The 23,134-nt window shown below is 38.6% G+C and overlaps 1 protein-coding gene across 7 annotated transcripts in view; it reads left to right on the top strand.

Annotated features, from left to right (window-relative positions):
• Nucleotides 1–23,134, top strand: part of PTPN13 (protein tyrosine phosphatase non-receptor type 13) — a 126,489-nt gene that overhangs the window by 68,992 nt on the left and 34,363 nt on the right. For 6 of the 7 annotated variants that reach the window (XM_055727792.1, XM_055727783.1, XM_055727788.1 and 3 more), the window contains exons 8-19: nucleotides 2,069–2,164; nucleotides 3,993–4,092; nucleotides 10,490–10,709; nucleotides 12,161–12,235; nucleotides 12,341–12,515; nucleotides 13,470–13,623; nucleotides 13,774–13,912; nucleotides 14,340–14,492; nucleotides 15,872–16,054; nucleotides 17,221–17,383; nucleotides 21,457–21,880; nucleotides 22,049–22,146. In XM_055727792.1, the coding sequence (XP_055583767.1) occupies nucleotides 2,069–2,164; nucleotides 3,993–4,092; nucleotides 10,490–10,709; nucleotides 12,161–12,235; nucleotides 12,341–12,515; nucleotides 13,470–13,623; nucleotides 13,774–13,912; nucleotides 14,340–14,492; nucleotides 15,872–16,054; nucleotides 17,221–17,383; nucleotides 21,457–21,880; nucleotides 22,049–22,146 (1,980 nt within the window). Of the gene's footprint in view, nucleotides 1–2,068; nucleotides 2,165–3,992; nucleotides 4,093–7,601; nucleotides 7,796–10,489; nucleotides 10,710–12,160; nucleotides 12,236–12,340; nucleotides 12,516–13,469; nucleotides 13,624–13,773; nucleotides 13,913–14,339; nucleotides 14,493–15,871; nucleotides 16,055–17,220; nucleotides 17,384–21,456; nucleotides 21,881–22,048; nucleotides 22,147–23,134 lie in introns of those variants that run through there. The other variant, XM_027813052.2, reaches the window with a different exon arrangement.

Below are 23,134 nucleotides of genomic sequence, written 5' to 3'. Positions count from 1 at the left end.
TCACGATATCAGACCACCGCAAACAAACACTTGTTTTGTGCTTTAACTGCATATTTCTGTTTCACCACTTTACATTTATTTTTTGCAGAACTTCATGTCTTAAAGAACCAGGATGGAGCCACAATTTGTGTGCAATTCAGGAAGCCCAGGTTGCTGACTAGGTGGAAAAAACCCAAATCTTTTTAAAATCTCTGTTATAATTTACTGTTCTCATTCCATCCTCTTGCTTCAAAGTCAGGTTAGCAGACTTGAAAAACCTACAGCTAGTAAAACTACTGGGAAAGAAGAGATCTGTTTTCAGTTAAACGTTTCTGTACTGTAGCTCCAGTATCATGTTTGGATGGATGCCTCACTTAGAGGGCTGGGAGCATTTTAAAAATAAATCTCCAAAAGCTACCCACTGAATTTGGATTTTATTTCCCTTGTTAGGGAAGTAATTGCTAAGTTGGTGGTAGAGTTCTTTGTTGTAAAACTCAGAATGCTGAAAGTAGCCACCATGAAACACTGAAGCACACACACACTCCTACACACCCTGCAGTGATTTCTTTTCATCTTGCTGTAGGCTGGTTTACAAATGTGCAAACTGTATTGCTCGTTTCTGAGAGTAATGTGAAGTTGAGGTTTATGCTGTTAAGCTGTGCAACTGGGATGGGCTTGTGGGAGTAATTGGTTTCATAGGTTGATTGATGACTTTGCTTACTTTTCCCAGTTTTCTTAAAGAATCTTGTATTTGGTGGGACAGCGGGGAACTGCACAACCCAAGTGAGATGGTAGAAATAGGAGAATTGCTGGCTTTTAAGGAGGAAGGTTTTGGAAACAGTCCAAAATTAACATGAACTAGACATTATTCTCTGTCTACTGCATTATCTCACATCTTTCCATACCTTTTTCCTATTTGGAGTTTTCCTTGCTCCTGTAAGAAGTCTGAATGAGTAGTGCTGTTGAAAGCATGTCTAACTTGTCCTTTGACCTAATAAAGATTATGCCGCAGGTTTATTGTTCTCACAGGATTTTTCACCAGGTGTTTTGTTTTCTAGATCTGGGAAATTGGAACGTCTGACTTGCTTTTTGCAGCATCCAGGCTCATCTGCTCATGCATTCCCCACTTTGTATTCTTACATTTTATATTCCTTGCTGTAGTGGTGTGCATTTGTCTTCACAATTACGTGCTTTTTCTCTATATCATCACTTTTGCTTTCCAAAACATTAACTGTAGTTGGACCAGAGACAGCCTTCTGCAGATAAAGACACCTAACGTTTTCTCTCACTTAGGCAGTGAAGCACTGGTAATTCCAAAATGTGGGGACTTTTTATTTTGTTTTCTGCTTTTGTGCACGCTATGTGGTTGTTCGTTGGCTTCTGCATAGGAAAGTTTTGGGAGATTGTTGCAAATGTCAAATGCATACCCCTTCTGTGGAGCCCTTTGCCCCAGTATGTTATTTAAAGAATCCATTGAAAGTAGGAACTGAGGCTGCTGTATTTATTTCTCATCACATGCATCTAGCTGTTCTGGTTAATTAAATATCCTGTAAGGGCTTAGTAATTGATTGTTGATCATATTTTGTGGATATCAAAGATGAGTTGAATGAGTTACAGTTTTCCAGTTCCTGTTTTGTCTCTGCGGATATCTTTCTTTTTCATCATGAATGATCTAAGGACTAAGTCCCGGTGGTTGCTTTCTACATGCAAGAAATGCAAGAAGTGTGCACCAAAGGTTTTCATCCATTCTGTTTGCAGGAGGGATTGTTTTTTGTCTTTGGTTTGTTGTTGTGGTTTTTTTTTTTTAAAATATTAGTTGGAAGTGATGATGAGAGAGCAGTTGAGAGGAGGTGGCTCTTTAAGGATAGTCAAGAAAGGCCAGGCACACTGCAGAACTCTCAGGCTACAGAGAGAGAATGGGACTGCACAGCATCCACTGAGTGTTTGCTTTCAGACTCTATAACTGCATACAGGCATTCAAAAACAATTTGAAAAGATTTCGAAAAATTTCAAATGTTAATTTGTGTTCAGTTTTTGCATTAGAACTGTTGCTTTCTTACTCTTCTGATACCCTTATTTAAACTTTCAGAGCCTTTGAGAAGGTACAAATCTTACCACAGCGATGTTTATAGTACTTCGAGTGAAAGTCCATCTGTTATTTCTTCGGAACAAGATTTCAGGCAAGGTAAGACCTGTGTTTAAAAACAAAACAAACAAAACAAAAAAACCCACCAAACCCCCCCCCCCCCCCCCAAACAACCACACACCCCCAAAATCCCAAACTGAACAAAAAATCCCCAAACAAGCAAAAGTCCTAAAGAAAAAAGTTCAAGATGAAAAATAGACCCCAGAAGTATGAAGTTAAATCTTTAGTGTGAGGCTTGATAATTACCACTAATACAAAGTTGCAAGATGATCTTATGTAATTACAGCATCGTATATAGTTCAGCATAATTGGCAGCCTATTCAGAAATGAGTTTGACGTTTAGCACTCTGGAAGAGAACTTGGTAGGAAAAGTTGGAAATGATTAATTTTTTACTGGAGTGTTTGTTTTAAATAACATGCTGTCTTCAGAGGCACAAAAATTATCAGGTTGTTAGTGTACAATAACAGTAAATTGCAAAAGCTTTATATGGCACATATATGGTTCAATTACTTTTATATTGGTGGGGTTTACTGTGAGGATTAAATAGTTGATAATTTTTAGCCCAAATATTTCAGTGTTATGCAATAGTAGTACATAGTGCAGGCTGTTTGTAAGGTAAATTTAAGAAAGTTCTGTGAGATTAGTGGCTTGAAAAAGCAGGAGATGATACGAAGGGTTGTTAGCTGATACGTGGCCGGAAGGATTTTCTTTACACAGTGGAAGCAGAGCACAGAAGGAAATGCTTGGAGCATTTTTGAAAGAAGTGCTAGAAAGGTGAAAAGAAAGAAGTCAAGAGGAGAGCGTAGTTGATGAACCGATCAGCTTCATTGAATCATTGTAAGTGATGGAGACAAACCGTTTGAGGAATGTGAGGAAAGCAAGCAACAGTTAGGAAGCATAGCTGCACCGTATGTGTTCTGTGTGCACAGAATTCCAACCCAGCCTCTCTGTATTTACTGCTCTGTCAGCCTTGCCTTTGTCTATCCTGCAGCTTACTGAGCTAGAAACCTAGCAGTAACAGGTAGCAAAGCTCCTGTAACACATTTTACTTCATTTTCTTGCCATTTAGAACAGGCTGTTTATGTGTTCCGGTCCAAGGTCAACAACTCCTCTATGTTTTTACAGGCAAGAGACCTACTTTCGGGCTACTAGTATAATGTGTTCTGCAAGAGCTCTCTCCTGGTAGCTCTGGTTTTTGAGAGTACAGTAAGAGATGGAAGTGAAGTAGTTAGCAAAACCAAGCTCTTTAAGTGTAGCACCTCGGGTGCTGCTAGAGGAAGACATACCAGCAAAGGAAAAACTATTAGAAGCAGAGTAGCAGATGAGTATATTGCCAAAAGAAAAAAAAAATACTGTTTTTCATAAAGTGTAAGGAGGAGTCAGATTCCAGGGACAAAAGTGAAATGCAGGAACCTCAGCAATATATATTAGTGGTTTCTTAACTCCCTTCTTGTGCATAATTACCTAGCTGCTCTATTTCTGTTCTGGAGTGGTTTTGTATGATGTCTCTGTCATGTATGTGTCTCAACTCATGGCTGACAAAGAAATGTGTCACTTTGGAAAGGTGTCTGTGCAGTTGGGCAGGGGGGTTATTGTGGTTTCTTTTAGGCCTGCATTAGTACTCTTCTTCAAAGGACTTGTTTAGTGCAGCAATCTTTGTTGAGAGAAACTATAAGATCGCTTTGAAAATGGAAATCAACTTCATAATGCTAGTTTGTCTAATACTGTAATGACATTGTGCAGAACACATGAATCTGATTCCTTCTAAGTAATCTCATATGACTGATAAGTCCTTGATTTTTAGATGGGATTACTTTGTGTGCTTTGTTGCCCAGTCAGGTATTAATTTGTCTTTTGGTTTGCTAGTGAGAAGAAATGAAGGTTTCAAGAGAGATGATGCCAGTGGTGCTTTGCCAGGTGCAGATGATATCTCCACATCAAGTCAAGCCAATTCTCAGAGGGCAAGGTAAATCCTGTGAAAACATTATGTCTTGGAGTGCTTTGTCTTTATCAAAGGCAGTATTCTAAATTTGCCGCTTAGTTTTTCACTCCTATCCCAGCTTCTATTTAGGTTACAAAATTGCATTTTTTACTTGAAAGAAAAAAGCATTTTAGAATTACATATTGCAGTCTGAAGTAGGAGTCTGGTGATGCACTGTGGTGTAGAGGTAAGTATACCAGTTAGGAGTCCAGATTCAGTTCCCATATTTAACAGACTGGGTTGTACCATTATCAAGTTGCTTTATCTGTCAGAATGTTGGGGCTATGTTCTGCTTGGAAATATATTATATATATATATTTTATATATATATAAAAATATATAATAATTTCTAATTTGATTATACTTTTTCTAAAATAGTTTTGAAAAATGTTGATATTAACGCAGATGAATTGGCATGTGGGTTTTTTTTTCATTTAATAAGGAAATGATAGTTTGCCTATTTCTTTGAAGTAAGCCAAAAGTCATACTTTTGGTTGGTTATTCTGGCAGACTCTTAGTTTGCCTTGTTGTGTTTGGATTCATATTTTTTTTAATACCTCAGCACAGATTAGGCAGGCCAATTCAGTAATTTATGCTTTTTTGAAATTTGTCATGCTGTGTGTTTGAATATTACATCTGTTTGGGGTTTATTTATTCAAGTCCTTTTCATCAACATTGCTTTAAAAAGTAGGTTCTGCTTTGTACATCACTTTAATACAGCATCTCTAGCATCTCTGTACAGAAGAAGCATATCTTGCCATACCTGTTTGGTTTTGAGAGTGGTTCTGTTCTAAATGTTTGAGAATTTTTATTGACATTGACCTTTTGGATGGAGAATTTTCTTCTTCTAGTCTCTGTCAGACGCCAGATCACCCTCGAATATTTTTTCAAAATGATTCAAATAATTTTTGTAGTAAGGGAAAAAGAAGTAGTAAAAAAAAGACTTTTGTTTTCCCCATCTTCCCTCACCACATTACAACAACAAAGCCCTCTCTTGACAGCTTTTTGCTTTGTTTGGGGTAGATCAGGAGAAAGATGGCAGCTGTGCTCAGTATTTTAGGATATCTAGATGTTTCTGGCATAATTTGGACGGAAATCCTGCTCTATCCTATTGAAGAAGCTTATAGGTATCTGAAGATTCAGAACTGATTCAGGTGATGTGACAAGGCTGTCAAAAATGCCCTCCATGTTCATTTAACATACAGGGTCGTGTGCAGTGAGTAGGGGTTAGAGGCATGCTTTGAACATGGAGGTGAAAATAAGTGAATATCTGCTTCTTGCACTGCACTGTGTGCCTTAAATAGGTCTGAATAAGGCAGGGTCACTGAGCTGTGTCTGAGTGCAGATGAACAAGAGAGGGCAGTTACTTGGCAATCTTACAGCTTTTGGTGATCTGCTGAGCAGCTACATTGGTTTTATTACTGCTTGCACATTGCCTGAAAAATGCGAAGTCATCTAGAAATGTGTATTTTGGCATTTCTTGCAGGGGTGAAGTGTTTAGGTATTGCTTAGCTGGATCAACACATCTCTGTTGGCAGGAATATGGTATCTATTCATGTAACAGCGTGTGTGTTAAACTGCAGTGTCCAAGCAGGCTTAGAAATCCAGACTGTCTTGACATAGAATTTTGGCTAGTGTATGAGCTTTTAGGGGAAACTTCAAGGTCTTGGGTTACAGGTTTATGTTCCATGTTACACAGTTGAAGAGCTGTAAATTTCTGCTTTGCATTTTATACTGTTTTAGCACCAGACTAAAATGGTGAAATAGATTATTACTACTGTGTGTACAGAATGAGCTGTATAGCAGTATTCACCAAAAGAAAAAAAATAAAACAACAGTAAGTTAAGAAAGCTAAGTCAACCTTCATTCTTCTTTGACTTGAACCCAGGAAAGTTGCCAATTCAAGCTGTAGCTATGCTCCAAAACAAAAAAGCAGTAATTTGTGGATACTGATAGAGAGCTTTCCTTTCTATTTACAAAATGTTTTAGAAACAAAAAGTGGTATGTAAATGAGTCACATTGTTGTAAATGAATCGGGCCTATTATGCAAGTGAAAATACCATGATAAAAGAGTATGTACTTTCTCATGGTTCCTTTTACATTATTTTACTTTGTATTGCTCTGTTAAGACTGGTACCTTTAATGGATATTTGTTTACATATGTGTGAAATCTAGGAGGAAAACTTTGTTTTGTAAGTGCAGTGTAGACTTAAATGTTGTGCTCAATAATGGAATGAATTTTACATGTATGTAACTATGCAGTCTTACTTCAAGGTTTAATATTTTTTTGAATCTCCTATTTCTGCTTCAACTCCTCTCTGTGCCTTTCCTAAAAGATATCACTCTGCACTTGCACAAAAATGTCATGGTAGGGTACCACAGGTAGTTCTTCACTGATTTTTCATAACTGCTCCCCAGTTTTTATAAGGTGGAAAAGCTTTTTTTTTTTTTTGTTTTGTTTGTTTTGGTTTTGGTTTTTAATCTAAGTACCAAGCCTGGTAAGTATATCCAAGACTGAAAAATGAGGCTCAGCTCCTGAAAGCTAGTTTTACTAGCTTTATTTGTAGATCCGTTGAGAAACAGGAAAGCAACCATCAGGAGAATTTGGTCCTAAAATAGTACTTAGATAATATCTCTGTTAATTATGTGAGCTGAATAGAAACCGGTGTGTGCTCTTGGTCTTGCTTTCCAACAGCTGTTAAACTTTACAGTGCTAGCAAGTGTGAAAAGCAATACCATCAAAGATGGTAGCTAGTTAAACAGGGAGATTTCTAAGAAAGTAACTTAGGTTTTTTTCCACATCTTTGCATGTTGCTGCTTTAAAATGTCTTGTGCTGTAGAAGACCATGGCTTTTATAACTTTAGAAACATAAGCTTTCAAAGTAAAACTGTTAATAACAAGTAGTTCCAAGGAGCAGATTCACAGAGTTTACATTTTTTGACTGGTAGTTTGATTTCATAGTTTGGGGAAGTATGTGCAACTTAATTCATTGCTTGAATTCCATTAGCACTTGGGAGCAAGTTTCAGTGTTTTTCTCTGTGTTCAGAGATACCATCTATACTTCAGTACATAATTTACTGCTCCTGTGGCATGTCCTTAGAGGCAGTCTGCTTAGTTATCCATGGAATTATCCTTGTAAAACTGAGTTGTCAATCAAATAGGGGGATTTGGATTTGAGAGAGTCTGCCACCAATATTTTAAAAAAACAGTGAAGCTGTTCAGAATTATCAGCCAATACGACTTGTGCTGTTTGGGTGGGCTGGCCTGCTCTTGAACTAGCATAAGCCATAGATTCTTCTGTATTATGCTCAGAGTACACTCAAACCCTTCTCTGTGATTGTTGTTATCCTTTAAACTTCTTGGAATGCTTTCCTCATGGCAATGTATACTTGTGTCTGTGTTTCCTCTTTGCTTCTTGTATTCCTTATTCCCTCCCCCTCTTTTTGTTTTTCTTCCTTTACTGTTTCTTCCTTTTTCTCTCTAGGAGCAGCAGCTGACATGGATCTCTTCCTTCTGTTGCCTTTCCCTTCCACTAGATCTCATTTCCATATCCTTCCTACCTTACCAAAAGGCATCCATCTTTCCCAGTCTATTCCTGACCTTTCCACTGCACTAATCATTAGAGAATGCCTGCCTCCTTCCCTTCTTCCAACTTCCTTCTCTGATCCAATGCCTGCTAATTTCTCGGTAAGTACACTAGGTGAGGAGTTAATCGCTTCCCTCTTTTGTAGGAATCAGCCTTCCAAGTGATTGCTCTCAGTACTGTCTTCAGGTTAATAAAGTAGCTCTGAGATTCTGGTTTGCAGTCAGACATTGATGAAAATACAGAGTAGCAGCCAAGTACTTGTCTGATGATATACCGTAGGAAACTTATTTTTATGTTGTTATGTGTTAGGAATGTAATTTGGTGGGGTTTCTTTAAATATTTTTATGTTGGAGTAATAATACTTGCATATTCTGAACTTCATGGAAGAGCTCTGCCTGTATCTGTTAACAGTATCTCCTCTTCTGTAGAATGAGAGATGCATTCCTTGTCTTGGAACTTAAGAGTGCATCATGCTGATACCCTCCATAGAAGACTGACACTGACAAAGCCAGAGTTAGTTATACTTAAACCAGGATGCTGAAGCATGCTGATTCCTGGTCGGTTTATATACTAAATTAGGACAATTTTTAAACCATTAGGCTTTTGAGCTTCCTCCCTGGACATCCCACAACCACCCCAATTTTCAGAGAAACTAATAGATGTCAACAAAGATGATAAACTAACATAATGATAATACTTGACACTAACTTTTTATTGCACAGAACCATATGTTATTAAAAAGGCAAAACTTTTTTTCTGCAGTAGAGTTTTAGTTTTTCACATTAGCAAGTGTTTTCAGATACAGCCAGCTGCAATATGTGTATCTTTTTCTAGAATCTTTGATAATTCATAGATATTTATGTTCAGAAAGTGTTTGGTTTTGTCTTATATCAGAGCCCATCCTTAGACCTTCATCTGAAGGACGCTTGTGGGTGTATTTAACTTAGTTCACTGTGAATGTTCCCACAGGTGTTGATCTTAATAAGCTTCTCCTCGGTGAAAAGCTGAGCATGTGCACAAGTCTTTGCAGGTCTGAGGCCTTTTCTCATTACTTTGTCCTTTTAGGTGCACATTAAGTCTGTTGCAGAAGGGAATAGAGGAGGAATAAGGGAAGCGATGCTATGAAAGCTCTGCACAATGGAAGGGATAATGGGCTTACATTAATAAATTTTCTGTGACTACTCTAGATCTTCCCTGAAATTCCATTTGAGGAACTTCAGCATTGTTTTGCTCAGATTTTGGTGCATTACTGGCGTAAATCAAGAGAATGGGATGCACTTTCCATACTACTGGCATTCTTTATAAACTTTGCTGTAAAAAGATGAAAAAAAAAATTTGAAGTATTCTCCACCAGTTAGCATAGACAACTGTACAGCCTGAACAGGTACATTTTCTCTGAGTTTATTAGCTGCTGTGTCATTCACCAAACATATCTTCAGGTTCTTTTTTAAAAAATATAAACTTAATGTCTTTTTAAAAGTCTGTACATTACCTTTTACTACAGAGGGCTGTGTCAGTGTCAGCGCAGGGCTTACTCTATATTTACCTGTATTCCTAAACTTCAGTGCAATGATGTGCAGGCTTTAAAACACTTTCTTTGCTCTTTCATGTTTTTCATTACTCCAGCATACCATCTACAGTAACACTTAGCTTAGAATTGCTAGAGGTGTTTTTTGGAGGATGAAATTCTTGTTAGTTTATCCTGTCCATTTGTGTTTAAAAATTGCCTCTGTATAGTTACGTTAGCAAAGGTAGAACATGTTTTTTTCTTGTTTTAGGACTTCTAAAGAAGCTTTGATTGGTTTATATTTAGTTTGGGGTTTAAAGGTGTTTTTCTGTAAGCATGGGACAGAGGGAGGGGAGTGGAAATTGGTTTTGTTTTTCTTGGATTTTTCCTTTCATCACATTTCTTAACTGCTTGATTTTCAAATAAAGAATGGATTTTTTTCACCCAAAACAGGATACGGATTTCTTCCACAGAGAATAAATAAATAATGGTAGGACATTTGAGATCTATGTCCGCTGTGTTTTTCAGAAATACTGATGGGTTTTTGTTGTTTGGTTTGTTGTTTTCTTTTTTCCCCTTCGGATTATTGATTTGGACTTTTAATTTATTTTTTGTGGTGGTGGCTGTGTATCAGCCAAGCCATTCATAGGAATTTAAAAGAAAAGGATTTTTTTTTTTCAGCAAAATAAGATGATGAAAACATCAGAGTATGATATTTAGAATAACCTAGTATATAGGATGTTGATATATATAGCATATTTATATAAATATTTCAAGCTATACTACTGTTCAGGAAAAATCAGGGAATAGGTGACAGTGCTGTGCAAAGAGTTCATAAAGAATTATTACAGAGAAAGTGATTGGAACAATACTTTTAAAAGTACACTATTTTAGGGTTTTTTTAACAGCATATTTTTGAACATGCCTTTTACACAAGTCCCTGCTTGAACAGAGAAGTTAAGGTATTTTCAAAGCATTAATCTTTTTCTTCCTCCTGTGTGTTCACTGGGTTTGTAGTGTCAAGTATTTTTTAGACTGCAGCTGAGCCTTTATTTTCATATGAATAAATGACAAGCAGCTGTAGAGACTTGGCATGTTTTCTCACTTTCTGTATTGATGGATTGCTGTAATGTGCAAACTTCCTGGCTGCTGAATAAATGTTGTGTTTAAAATAGTATTTGATAACTAGTTTTTGTGTTCTGGGTTTCCACTTACCTAAGTGCTTAAAGCAGCAGAATGCGTTAGGCATGCCTACAAATGTCTTTCATCCCCTTTGACTATACTCTAGGCAACATGAAGCACCGTTTGAAGGCAATCTGATAAGTCAAGAAGTGATGCTAAAGCGTCAGGAAGAAGAAATGATGCAACTGCAAGCTAGAATGGCTCTCAGGCAGTCCCGACCTAACCTCTACCCAGGAGATGCAATTAGGTCCTCAATGCTTGACATGACTAGAGATCCGCTGAGAGAAATAGCCCTGGAAACAGCCATGACGCAAAGAAAACTGAGGGTAATGCCCTGATCTCAGGTGAACTCTGATTTTCATTGAAACAGAGCAGAAACTGTAATATGAGGGATTAATAAACGGGATCCTGTAATAAACAGTCATCAACAGATGAAATGCTAGGTGTTTGGTGTTGCCCTGATAGGAAAGACCTACTCTGCCAGGGTAAACTTCTGAGATTTTGTGGCATTAGTGGCTACATAGGCTACTAGTATCAAGAGATGCTAGAACAGACAGCTAGCCTTGACTAAAGTTTGCATGATCAAACAATAAAGTGGCCTAACAAAGGTAAGGGGTAGTTTTCTCCTGTATTCTGTGTTGTTTTCAACCACTTTGGTTTGCATTTATTTTAGTAGAATGTGGATGTGTCCCACCAGCATAAAAGGTTATTAAATCGGCAAGATGAGAAGGTAAAGAAAGGCAGAAAGGATTCATTTGACTCTTGGGTTCACACTGAATCACAAACTCTCCTTTCTTTTCCCAGTTGTCTTGGTCTGTGAATGAAATGTCAGATTGCAGAGAAAGAGGGGGACAGAGGTATAGGTAAATAGAGTCACTGATGTTTAGAAGAGATGATGACTTGATGCCCTCTGCTGCTGCTTTCAGTGAACTGGATTTATTTTTTATTTAATTTTTTTTTTTAAGGATGGGAAAACTTGAAACAACTCGAGTGAATTTGCTGTCCTAATCCAGGATAATAGTTCCTGTATCTGTCTCCAGTTCACAGCAGTTTGACCAGTTAGTTCATGTAGGCTTTAACTAACCAGGTTGGCTCCCCCCGGCCCTTAAGAAGTTCATGTGTAGATGTTTTACATAAAGTACACAGTATGTACTAGGCAGTAGCCAGTGAAGGTTTTCCCTCAGAAGGTGATTCTTGTGTCACTTTTTTAATGCGGTATTGGAGTGGGTATCGTGCAGAGGACTTCCTTTAACAGTTTGGACAGGTAACCTCCTGTAGTTTACAAGGTGAATTAGTAGAATGTTTATTTGTGTACAGGCTGACAGAAACTGGCCAGGATCTCTAACTGAACCCAGCAGATATGAGACTTGTGTGTCACAGGCAGAGATTTGTCAAGGCAGGATTGCCACCAATGCAGAAAACCTTAGTACTATCAGGCAGTTGCTTACTGACATAAGCCCAGATGGCCCAAATAGGCAACCCACACCCTGTATTTTAAAGGAAGACAAATAATGTTACGGTGTTGGCTTTTTGCCCAGCAAAGGAAGGAAAATACACAAAGTGACAGTGTCACCAGTGCTGTAGCTTGCCATTGGTGTCTAGTACACGTGCTGGCAAAATCAGGTTCTTTAGACTTACCAGCTCATGGGAGAAATTAAGTACAGTTTTCAAGTTTCAGCCTTTTGTTCCTCTTTGACGTTTCCAGGGCAGGAGTTAACTGTGCATCAGTCTGTTATTCCAGCAACACGATGTTCATTCATACTCTTGTGATTTGCAGAACTTCTTTGGCCCAGAGTTTGTGAAAATGACGATTGAGCCATTCATCTCCTTGGATCTACCAAAGTCCATCTTGGTAAGAAAGGGGCTATTCAGCAGTGACAGGGAAAGTATGTTAAGCCAACAAATGTGCTTTTATCACAAGTGTGAATGTTGGGATATTTTATTCCACAAAATGCAGACTAAGAAAGGGAAGAATGATGACACAAGGCGAAAAGTAAATGTGATGCTTCTAAGTGGGCAGAAGCTGGAACTGACCTGTGATACCAAAACGATATGTAAAGATGTCTTTGATATGGTTGTTGCCCATATTGGCTTGGTGGAACATCACTTTTTTGGATTGGCTACTTTAAGAGGTAAGGAGGAGGATTTGATGTAGCTGGCAGGTACAGAATAAAAAGAATTAGCTACATGGTGTTGAGAAAAGATAAGCAAAGACTGCCTGGCATCTACAAAGCATTTTCTTTGAGTTATGTTCTCTTCTATTGAGGCAAAATACATTCCTCAGTGAAGAGCAACTTCACACAGTAAAATTCTGCATTTGCCTGAGCAATGACAGCTCATCCTGGGCAGCCTTTGGTTACTGAGTTTTTTCTTCCCTGCTGTTTGTTGCCTTCACTCTTAACTACTAGTACCCTTCAGAGGACCGAAAGGGCTTTGGGTTCGGTTAATATGCCATAGGCAATGTTGCAGCCTGTTGCGGAGGCAGATCCATTGGGATGCATAGGAGGGCCCCTTGTGTAGAGGGAGTTGCCTTGAGAAAAAAGAATTTGCTCCTGAGCTGTTAATTTTTCACTATTAGAACAGATGAGAAGTTGGCAGAACTAACAGTGTTCAGACCCAAGTTTCTTGTCAGCACATCTCACAGGCTGTTGCAGAACCATAGCTCTCAAAATACTGGCATGAGATAGAAGCACTTAGCAGCCCAAGAGCTTACTCTATCCGTGCAGGCTTCTGATGCTCTTGGTAATTTAGTTCCCTTGAAAGCATTTTGCAGAAATGTAAATGGGACAGAAGTAGTAAGAGAGGAAAGGAATTATATATTTTGGATTTCCTGTGGAATAAGTAATTTGAAATTTTAAAGAAATCATGGAAGGTAACTTCTCCCCCCCCCCCCCCCCCGTCTTTGGGGTACTTCTGCCCTTATCCAGTGTTCCTTTTAATAGCTATTAGACCGTTGTTAGTCAACAGAAGACCTTACTGTTCAAAACCGAATTCCGGAATTATAAATCTGTTCTTGATGGTCCAGTTGGAGAAAGTTTTGGTTTTAATGTTTTTACCCATGTGCTTTCCTTTAACGTTCGTGGCAGACAATGAATTTTTCTTCGTTGATCCTGACATAAAGCTAAGTAAAGTAGCTCCAGAAGGATGGAAGGAAGAACCAAAGAAAAAGAACAAGCCCCCTGTCAACTTCACTCTGTTTTTTCGCATAAAGTTTTTTGTGGATGATGTCAGTCTTATACAGTGAGTGTATGAAATTTTTTTTAACCCCTTAAGCTATAAGTTTATGGATAAAAATTGGAATCAAATACTGGAAATTTACTATAACAAGAAGAATACCAACAGTGGTGTGGCGGTTTTTTTTGTGGTTTTTCTTTTGTTTTCCTGTTCTAGGCATACGCTGACTTGTCACCAATATTACCTACAGTTGCGGAAGGACATCCTGGAAGACAGGATGCACTGTGATGATGAGACAGCCTTTTTATTAGCATCCCTAGCTCTCCAAGCTGAGTATGGAGATTACCAGGCAGAGGTACACCATCAAATTTCACCTTTGAGAAACTGTGTTCTTGCCGCTTAAAGAATGGACTGTGAACTGCCACATGTACTTCACAGCTCTGCCCTGGTCCAGAAGCTCAGCTGATATGCTGTTGGCAGTTTTTGCTGTGGGCAAGTTTTCTTTTAGTCTAACACAGGGCTGTTGTAGAATCTAGTTCAAGATCTGGGTGTTGAACCCTCTCGCTTCAGTAGAGGTAGTCAGCCTTGAATAGGAAGAAACCCTATGTGAAATTAAGCTGTGGGTCAGGGTTGAAATTTCGAATCCCTCCCCTTACTCAGAATCATGTGATTCTATGATTGAGTTGTAGTGTATGATTCTTTGTAAAATGAATGTTTATGCTTCATTTGTGCTCATAGAGTAGTGTATGGAGATGCTGTTACAAAAATGTTTTGTCTTGTAGGTGCATGGCATGTCATATTTCAGACTAGAACACTATGTCCCGGCTAGAGTGCTGGAGAAACTAGATCTGTCCTACATCAAGGAAGAGCTGCCAAAATTGCACAGCACTTATGTGGGTGCATCTGAAAAAGAGACAGAATTAGAGTTTTTGAAGGTAAATGTGCAGCAGTTTGCTTCCTTAATCTGTGATGTAAGAAATGCCTTGTGGCAGTATGGGTGTATTGACTTCAAGCAAATGCACAGAACAACTTAGGATCTGAATAACACTACAAGGAAGAAAGCTGAAAAGGTCTTCTCAAAAGACACATCATTACAAGTGAAAAGAGTTCGTAATAGATGGGAAGGAAGTCCTTTCACTTTTTTTTCCAATCAGTAGTCTTCCTGCTTTAGCTCAAACTAGTTAAAGGAGTTATTGATCCTAGTGTTTACTCTAAAGGAAGCTATGACTGTGAGGCAGCACACCCTGTGTTCCCTACATCCTTGGTTCTTCCTGTTCAGAAAAAAAACAGTCTCGATTATGAAAAGTTTTGTTACAGCTAACACTGTTCATAGTGCTTGGTATGAAGCAAGCCAGAAGTGTTATCAAGCAGACTTCCCTGTGCAGGTACTATGTAAGATGATGGGAAAACTAATCACAGATACATTTTGTTTATTCTAAAAGGACCCAGTAAGAAATGTAATTCAGGGGTTTGCTGCCATTGTTTGTAAAATAAACATTAGGTCCTGCCTTGACGCAATGGCTGCAAACAAGTTCAGGGGTTGACTGTTTGCTGCTGAGACACTGGATAACCATTACACTGCAATTCCACAGTCTCTTTGAGAAGGTGATGGAAGAGGCACTCAGCTGACTGCCCCTTCTAAGGCTGTTTCTCCTTTGGCAGAAGTGTTCTTTTAGTTTAACCACAGGGGGCAAGAGCAGAGAACTTGATGCTAGCTAAACCTAGTCTGACTGAGAGTGGGGTGGGGAGAGCAGTTAGGTTCCCTTGTTTGATTTGTTACATCAATCCCTTATGACAGTACTGAAGAGACAGCGGGAATGGATGGCTGGGAGTGCAAAGTAAGTGGAACTGCAGCTTTTGACAGTTATGATGCCTTAATGTGATCACAGACTTGCAGTGTTAATTTAATTCTGTTTTTAAGAAACCTGTCAATAACAAGTGCATCCTGGGTAGTTACAGTTTATTGCCAGCAATTGATTTCTGCAAGTTTGATATACTTACAGGCGTTCTTGATTCATACTTTCATTATTTGATTTTAATAAATGCTAGGTTCATTTGCTGTAGTGTTTGGCAGGTCGAGAGATATCACCAAGACTTATGACCCTGTAGGGCAGCTGATGTCTCTGTTGTAACATCCGTAAACTGTCAGTGGAATCACCAGGCAGAGAGTAATCTTTTTTCTAAAATCCATATATATAGATATGCATTTATTAAAATACTTACATAGAGGTATCTTAGTTATATAGAGGTATAAAAAACTTATAATAGCCTTAACTTCATATTCTTAGAAGTCTTATTGCATTGATTTGTACAGTTGTGTCAGAGGCTCACGGAATATGGGGTTCATCTTCATCATGTGTTGCCTGAGAAGAAATCCCAAACAGGTATCCTTCTGGGAGTGTGCTCCAAAGGAGTTGTTATTTTTGAAGTTCACAATGGTGCCCGCACACCTGTACTACGCTTCCCATGGAGAGAGACCAAGAAAATATCCTTTAGTGTAAGTTGGTTTCTCTTCCTCTCTGTGTATACATATGTATTATTTGTATCTCCAGATACTCATTTTTGTGTGTGTGTAATTTTTGCCAATTAAGCTGCTGTTTTACAACATAATATGACTACATTATGTGGCTAAGCTGTGTTGTGTTACGGGATTGAAGTAGGAGTTTTGATGTTTTAAAGATTTATTTTTTTAATTAGCTTGCATTCTATGCCTCTGAGGTTCCAGCACCTGTATTGTGGCAAATCTGTATTGATGTGAAATGTGGCTTCCCTGCCTGTAAGGAAAGAGCTATTATGAAGATAAATCAAGGACTGCTCTTAGCATGGGAAGCAGCTCTGCCCGTTTGCTGCATTTCTGGGTAATCCACCTGTGCTGGCATATGGGACATGGGTAGTGAAGGGGCACTGGAGTAAGAATCCTGTACTAGAGGACTGAGTACTGGCATTTGCCAGTGTAACTAGGAGATGCACCTATGTTGCTTTTAAGTTGTTATATTTCCAAGAGTAGTTAAGTTAAATGATAATGGGTGACGGGCTGAGACATGAACTGGACATTACCAGCCAACTTTAGCGGGTAATCCATAATCTGGTGGTCATGTGTCAGTTCTTAATGAGGTGTTCAGCCTCAAATACTTACCTTTATATAGGTATTGAAAACAGTACTTCAGTCTGATACCTTATCAAAAAGCTACAGCCTGTTTTATTTGTGATATGATTTTAAGTAGAATTGATAAATTGAAGTTTAAAAATTACAAAAAAAATAAATTTAAGATCTGGAACATTAACTGATAGATTTCATAATTAGGTAGGCATCTAGTTCTTTTCCTTTTGAGGGGAAACACCCCTTGTGACTTCCTCAGACGCTTTTGAAAACCCCGTCTTGAAAAATTTAATAGTACTGGTTGCCGTTAGTCAGCACTAATAGTAATAGGGACAGATTGAATAATAACAAAAGTATGGTGTGAGCTAGCCCAGAAGTAGCTTTACAGTGTTACTTTGTAAATCTCAAATTACTTTCAGCACCTATGTTAACAGAAGTCTCTCCTATCAGTGCCTTTTGCTTCAGGAAAGTTTTGAGTGCTCTGACTGCACAAACACACACAAAATTCTTTGTAGGCTAAAAGAAATCATTATCTTCAACTTTTTTCTTTCTCCATTGTGTAGAAGAAGAAAATAACTTTGCAGAACACATCAGATGGTATCAAGCATGCATTTCAGACTGACAATAGTAAGACTTGCCAATACCTTTTGCATCTCTGCTCTTCCCAGCATAAGTTCCAACTACAGATGAGAACCAGGCAGAGCAACCAAGACACTCAGGACATTGGTAAGGACTGTGGTGCTGTGTTGGGGTTTAATAGCAATCTATATGTATTTTTGTAAGGAGTTGAAAAACTAAACTTGAGCTTCAGTAATTCTGCTGGGTGCTACATATGTGAAGCTCTGCGTTTGGCAGGTTTATACTATAAAGAGAATCTACTAGCTATGTTTGTTTAGGTTTTGTTTAAGGGGAAAAAAAGAGTTGACAGATCACACAGAGCTGGCGTACAGCAGCTGCTTTAAAATAAAGGGAATCTAAGAATAGGTCAGTAATAGTATTTTCCTATTTAATTAATGGCTTTTGGCTTTTTTCAGAAAGAACTTGGAAGATATTTCAATAGTAGGATTTTTACATTTTGCTTAATATGAAATGAATTGGTTTGATAATGTGGAATTACAGATAAAATGGTGTTATCATGCGAGGGCAAATACAGTAGGGAACATTTCATGATGCTGCATCTGTAAGCTGTGAGTGTAGCTGTCTTTATTCCCCTTAATGAGTGGTGAACCTAGTAAGGAACACACTGATGCGAGTCAATTTTCTTCAGAATTGCCATCTAATATGTGTGTATAATAGGAAGTGTGAAGATGTTCTTTTTAGATGTAAACTATTAATTGGAAAATGCAGTCATTGAAAAAACCCTCTGTACTAGTTTCTTCACTGTTTGGAGCAGAGCTCACTTGGTTGGCTGGCCTTCAGCACAGCCTGGAAGTGCTATTTTGGTCAGTCTGCCTGCTCATTCTTTCTTTGTTCCCTGTTTTTTTATCTGTCTGCATTCCAGTTGCTCTTAATCCAAATTTCCACCAGTGTAGCTGGAATGGAGTTTGACCCCATTGCTCTGGAGATTGTGAACTCTTAATTAAAAAAAAAAGGGGGGGGGGGACGGGGGGACGGGACGTGGCAAATATGCAGCCTTTTTTCTGTTATGTTGGGCTCAACCAGCTTAGTGCAGAGAAATAGGATGAAGTGACTTGCAGCCCTTGTACCATTCTCTAACTTGGCACTTGCTTATCCTGAATTGCAAAGGCTTTCTTGGCTAGGCAAACTTGGTTGCTCTTACAGATGCAGTATGTGTTGTGCTTTGAGAGTCTGGAAAATAACAGTTTGCTTCTGTGTAGTGCAGATCACTTGGAATTCAGAGGTCTCAAATTTCATCAATCATTCATAATCAGGAGCAATTACATCAGTATTATGATTAATTCTGTTACACTGGGTTATTAAAAGTAAAAACAATTGAAACAAAGTTTGTTTCTGTCATAACTTTACTGATCTAAATTGATAAGCCATGCTTCTCTTTCCTGCATATATATATATATGCATATAGCAATAGAGATACTAGAATAGTATTTATAAAACGTGAATTATTGTAATATGGGTAAGAGAAAACAATGATAAAGCAGCCAGTCCAAATAGCATATTAATTATGTAAGTACTACTTTGCTCTTTTAGAGCAGCGAAATCCCAGGCAGTATTTGGGAAGCATTATTCTTAGCCTTCAGGAGCATCAAGTATTTTATTTTTTTTTCTCCCCAGAGTCCTTAAAGTGTCAGTAAAAACTGGGGGTTGGGAAGCACTCAGCAAAACTAAAAAAATGGGCTGATGAAAATATTATTAACTCATGGCTGAAAACCACAGGAAGCGTATGTTTTGAAGGTTTCTTACTTAAAGACTGATTTTGGGTTAACGCCACAGTGAACACAAGCATGTGTCCATAACATTTGCAGTGTTCATAGGGTGGAGTAGCAGATTTCAGAAGATTAGTATGTGTTGGAAGATTATGTAAAAAGACATGGTTACAGTGTCTTGCAAGACTCACCTTGATTTCAGCCAATGAATGGATGTAATATTTTGAGACAAGGGGGAGAAAACCTGGCGTGTGTGGTGTCAGTGAACAAATTTTCATGGAACATTAGCAACAGAGGATGGAGGCATAAGGGAGAACACTTTATAGCCCCTGTGGATATACTGTGACATGTTTTTCGCTTATTGCACAATGTCTTCAGTGACCTGGGAGAAACCATATTAACACATGCATATCTGGTAGAAAGAATTAGGCTTGGAAAACTAAAGGAAAAAGCCTTTTAAATAGCATTCTTTCTGCATAAATAGAAAGAGATGAGTCACAATGTTTAAAACAAAAAGAAAAAAAATATTAGCAATTTTATAGGACATAAGAAAGGAAATAAGGTATAACATGAGGAGTGATGGTTTCTTTTTTGCACAGTTCCTGTGGCCATGCAGTGAACAGGACTAAGCACTAAGTTTTAAGATGGATGTTTGGATTCTTGAAAAAGCATATGGAAAACCACAAAGACGAAGTGAGGGTTAAGTCAGCCTTAAAAAAGATGAGTTATGAGCACCTGAGAATTTTCAGTGAAGGGGTTCGTAGAAGGTGAGAAAGGTCTAATGTCTAGGTAGGTAATGATGTGAAAGTATTCTCCTGAAATCCATAGGGAAATCTTGTTTGGTGTTTGCAGAGGGCAAGTACATCAAGAGAAGAAATATTAGAATATTTTACTAAGGTACTCTTCCCCAGGATGGGAACACGACAAGAGCAAGTGTCCTTGATAGCTTTTGTCAGTGTCAGGAAACTTGTGATTTGTGGATCTTTGGTCTTGGCTGAGCAAAACCATTCTTATGTGGCTCATCTAGTCTGTCTGGTGGCTATGGCTAGGGGAGGTATTTGGTCTAAGTAAGGAAGTGGTAGTCATATACTAGTTCACCTTTAAAAAGGACCAAAAAAAATACCTTCCACAACTAAATCTTCTCAATCTGTAAGCCTGTTATAGAGGAAGCATGAGTTACTGTGGCAGTTAATTCCTACCCTAGGTATTGGTGTAAGGAATGTCTTATTAGAATGGCAGTGCTGAGTTGCATTTGCCAAATACACTCTTCAATGGTGAATATGAATGATGTGTACCAAAAAGTAGCATTCCTCTTTTGAATTATGGTGCAACTTCCTAGAGCAGCTTCTTTCCTAGCTTAAAAAAAAAAAACCACTAGTTAACCCTAAGTCAGAGATATACATACGCAGTTGAGGATTGCTTTTCTCAGACTTCCCTGTGAACTGACTTTAAGACATCAGTGAAGTTTATGAAGGGTTCAGATGGCCTGACTTCCTTTAAAGGCTCTAACCAGCAAACATGTTGCCACAACTTACCAAGTTTCTGTGTGAGAGCCAAGCCACAGGAACTTAACTGCTAGCCTTAGGAGACAGTTAGGCTAATAGAAATGAGCCCTGCTCAGCTTTGCTTTGAATTTAAGAGTGGGTTAGGCTAAGTTGTGTTATTTTGCATTTGTTTTCAGCTAAGAACATCCACCCAGACAGTTCCCACGACTTCAGCTGACAGTGATTTAGTTACAATCCAAAACCTGTTTCTCTCTGCTGCTTAAGGGAATCCTAGTTCATGAGTCAAAAAGGCTGACAAACCCCAGTCAATGCTTCATTCTGTGCTAAAACATTTAGGATGTTTCCGGCAGGGGAAGTCCTCAAGTGTGCCTGAGTGAACTGGTGCTCTTTAACCGGGTAGAGATGCTGCCAAACCCCTGTGACTTTGCAGCTGGATCGTAAGGGACTCATGAGAAAAAAACCAAGCAACGGGTGGTTGGAAGTTTGGTAGGAATCTGGTAGTGTAGAGGTGGGGGAGCCCTATTTGTTCAAATTCTGAAGACTTGTATGAGCAGGTTAAAGGAAGTGTAGTCTTCCAGGTCACTTGGCTTGAGGATATTGCTTGCTTTGCAGAGATGTGCCTGTATATAAGGCGCAGCAGTTTAACAGGGAATCTGAGTCTTCATACTCACAAGAGGATAAATATTCTGCTATTAAATGGTTTTGAACTTCAGCGTAGTAGATGGTCAGGTAAGTGTAATGTCATGAACTCCAGTCTTTGCTCCTTGAGTAGACTACATGATGGTTGTTTATATGTACCTGATAATGGTACATATGTCTCAGTGTCTAGAGAAAATAGGGTTTGTGTGAGCTGGTTGTTTAAAAATCCATAGTTTATACAGCAGAGCTAGTATGACCTTGTGTAACTTAACTTTGGTTTTTGTTTTGTTTTTTTAAAAAATATCCACAGAAAGGGCTTCATTTAGGAGCCTAAACCTCCACGCAGACTCTGTCAAAGGTTTCAACATGGGACGAGCAATCAGTACCGGTAGCCTGGCCAGCAGCACTTTGAACCGACTTGCCGTTCGACCTCTGTCTGTTCAAGCAGAGATTCTGAAGAGGCTGTCCTGCTCTGAGCTCTCACTCTTCCAGCCACTTCCTGGCTCTTCAAAGGACAAGAACGAGAAGACTCCGTGGGAGGAAAGACCCAGGGTTATGAGCAAGTCATTTCACGATCTGAGTCAGAGCCACATCTCAGTTTACCCCCCAAGGAAAAATATTATTACTGCTTTGGACTCTTCCCCCCAAAAAATAGAAGACATAATGGGAAGAGTCTTTCAGCAAATGCCAAAATTTGATACTGGATCAGCAACAGGAGCATTAAAACTGAGCAAGTAAGAGTCTCTATGACCACCCTGCAATATCTTTGTGTACAGTCAATGTACATTTTGCATCAGTTTTGATTTATTATTCATACTATTATTTTATTACATTGATCCTTCCCTCTCCCAACTTCCTTTTCCCTCTTGTCTGGTTCCCCTTCTCTCCTTCTCCCCTTTAAGTTCAAAATCTCATGCAGGTTTAAGTAGAAGCCCTGAAAGAAAGAAAAACGAATCAGACTCATCATCCATTGAAGATACCGGTCAAGCCTATGTTGTAGGTCAGCATGCAAAAAATAATATTACTTTATTTACTAACTAACCTCTAAAGCTGCTTTGGGTGTAATGCTTTGATACATTGATTAACTGATGGTAGTATTTCAGTTTGAAAAAGGGAGCAGAGTATCATATGTTAAAGTAATCCAGGCCAATTGCCTTTTGTTCCTGAATAGTTGTTCGAGTGAATCAAAAAAATCCTCCTTTGGACAACACCAGTCTGTACACACGTATGCAGAGTATTAGTACCTGACAGTAAAAGCTGTTCTAGAAAACTTCTTCCATTTTATCACTTCTGAGTGCCATTTTATCAAGTGGATCTTCTAATAATTTGCTTGTACTTTTTTTAGTGTTTTCTCTGTAAAGGGTGCAGGGAGTAATTTTTGAAGTGGACTCTGTTTGACATAAGCTGGCTATTGGCTAGTACCTCTGAGCAGTAACTGCACAATTCTTTGTTGTTTGGTCTCATTTGGTTATAATATGTTGGTACCATTTTTTTTTGCAGTGCATTGAGCATTTCACAATAACACTCTTGTAATGAGCTAAGCCAGACGTGCTTGCTCCCTTTGCTTGGCAAGGATTGGATTGCACACAAATAGTCTTACTAGGCAGTCAAAACACAGAGTTTGCACTAAAAAAAACCACCCAAAAACATTCAGAAGGTAATTTTTAATATCGGTGTGACATCAGTTTCTGGTTATAGCAGGTTCCCTGTTATAATAATAGAAACTACAATGAATGAAACATTTGCAGTCTTGGCTTGCTGTTGTTGCTTTGCTTTTGCTTAATATTAAAATACTGGTTACTTACAGAACGTCAGAGAAAGTGGAAAACGGTTAAGTTTATGGGGGTTGATATAAACAAAGTCACAAAAAAACTGAACCAAAAAAGTCACCAAAACAGAGTGCGACATACAAACTTTTACCACGTCTGCCCCTGCTGCACTTGAAACAGAGACTGACTTGGGAGCTGTGCTTTTTCAGTACCAAGAGC

The sequence above is a fragment of the Falco cherrug genome, chromosome 1 (assembly GCF_023634085.1).
Source record: "Falco cherrug isolate bFalChe1 chromosome 1, bFalChe1.pri, whole genome shotgun sequence".
In the NCBI taxonomy this organism is placed as follows: domain Eukaryota; kingdom Metazoa; phylum Chordata; class Aves; order Falconiformes; family Falconidae; genus Falco; species Falco cherrug.
The sequence above is the reverse complement of the archived record's forward strand: the minus strand, read 5'-3'. Positions and strand labels throughout refer to the sequence as shown.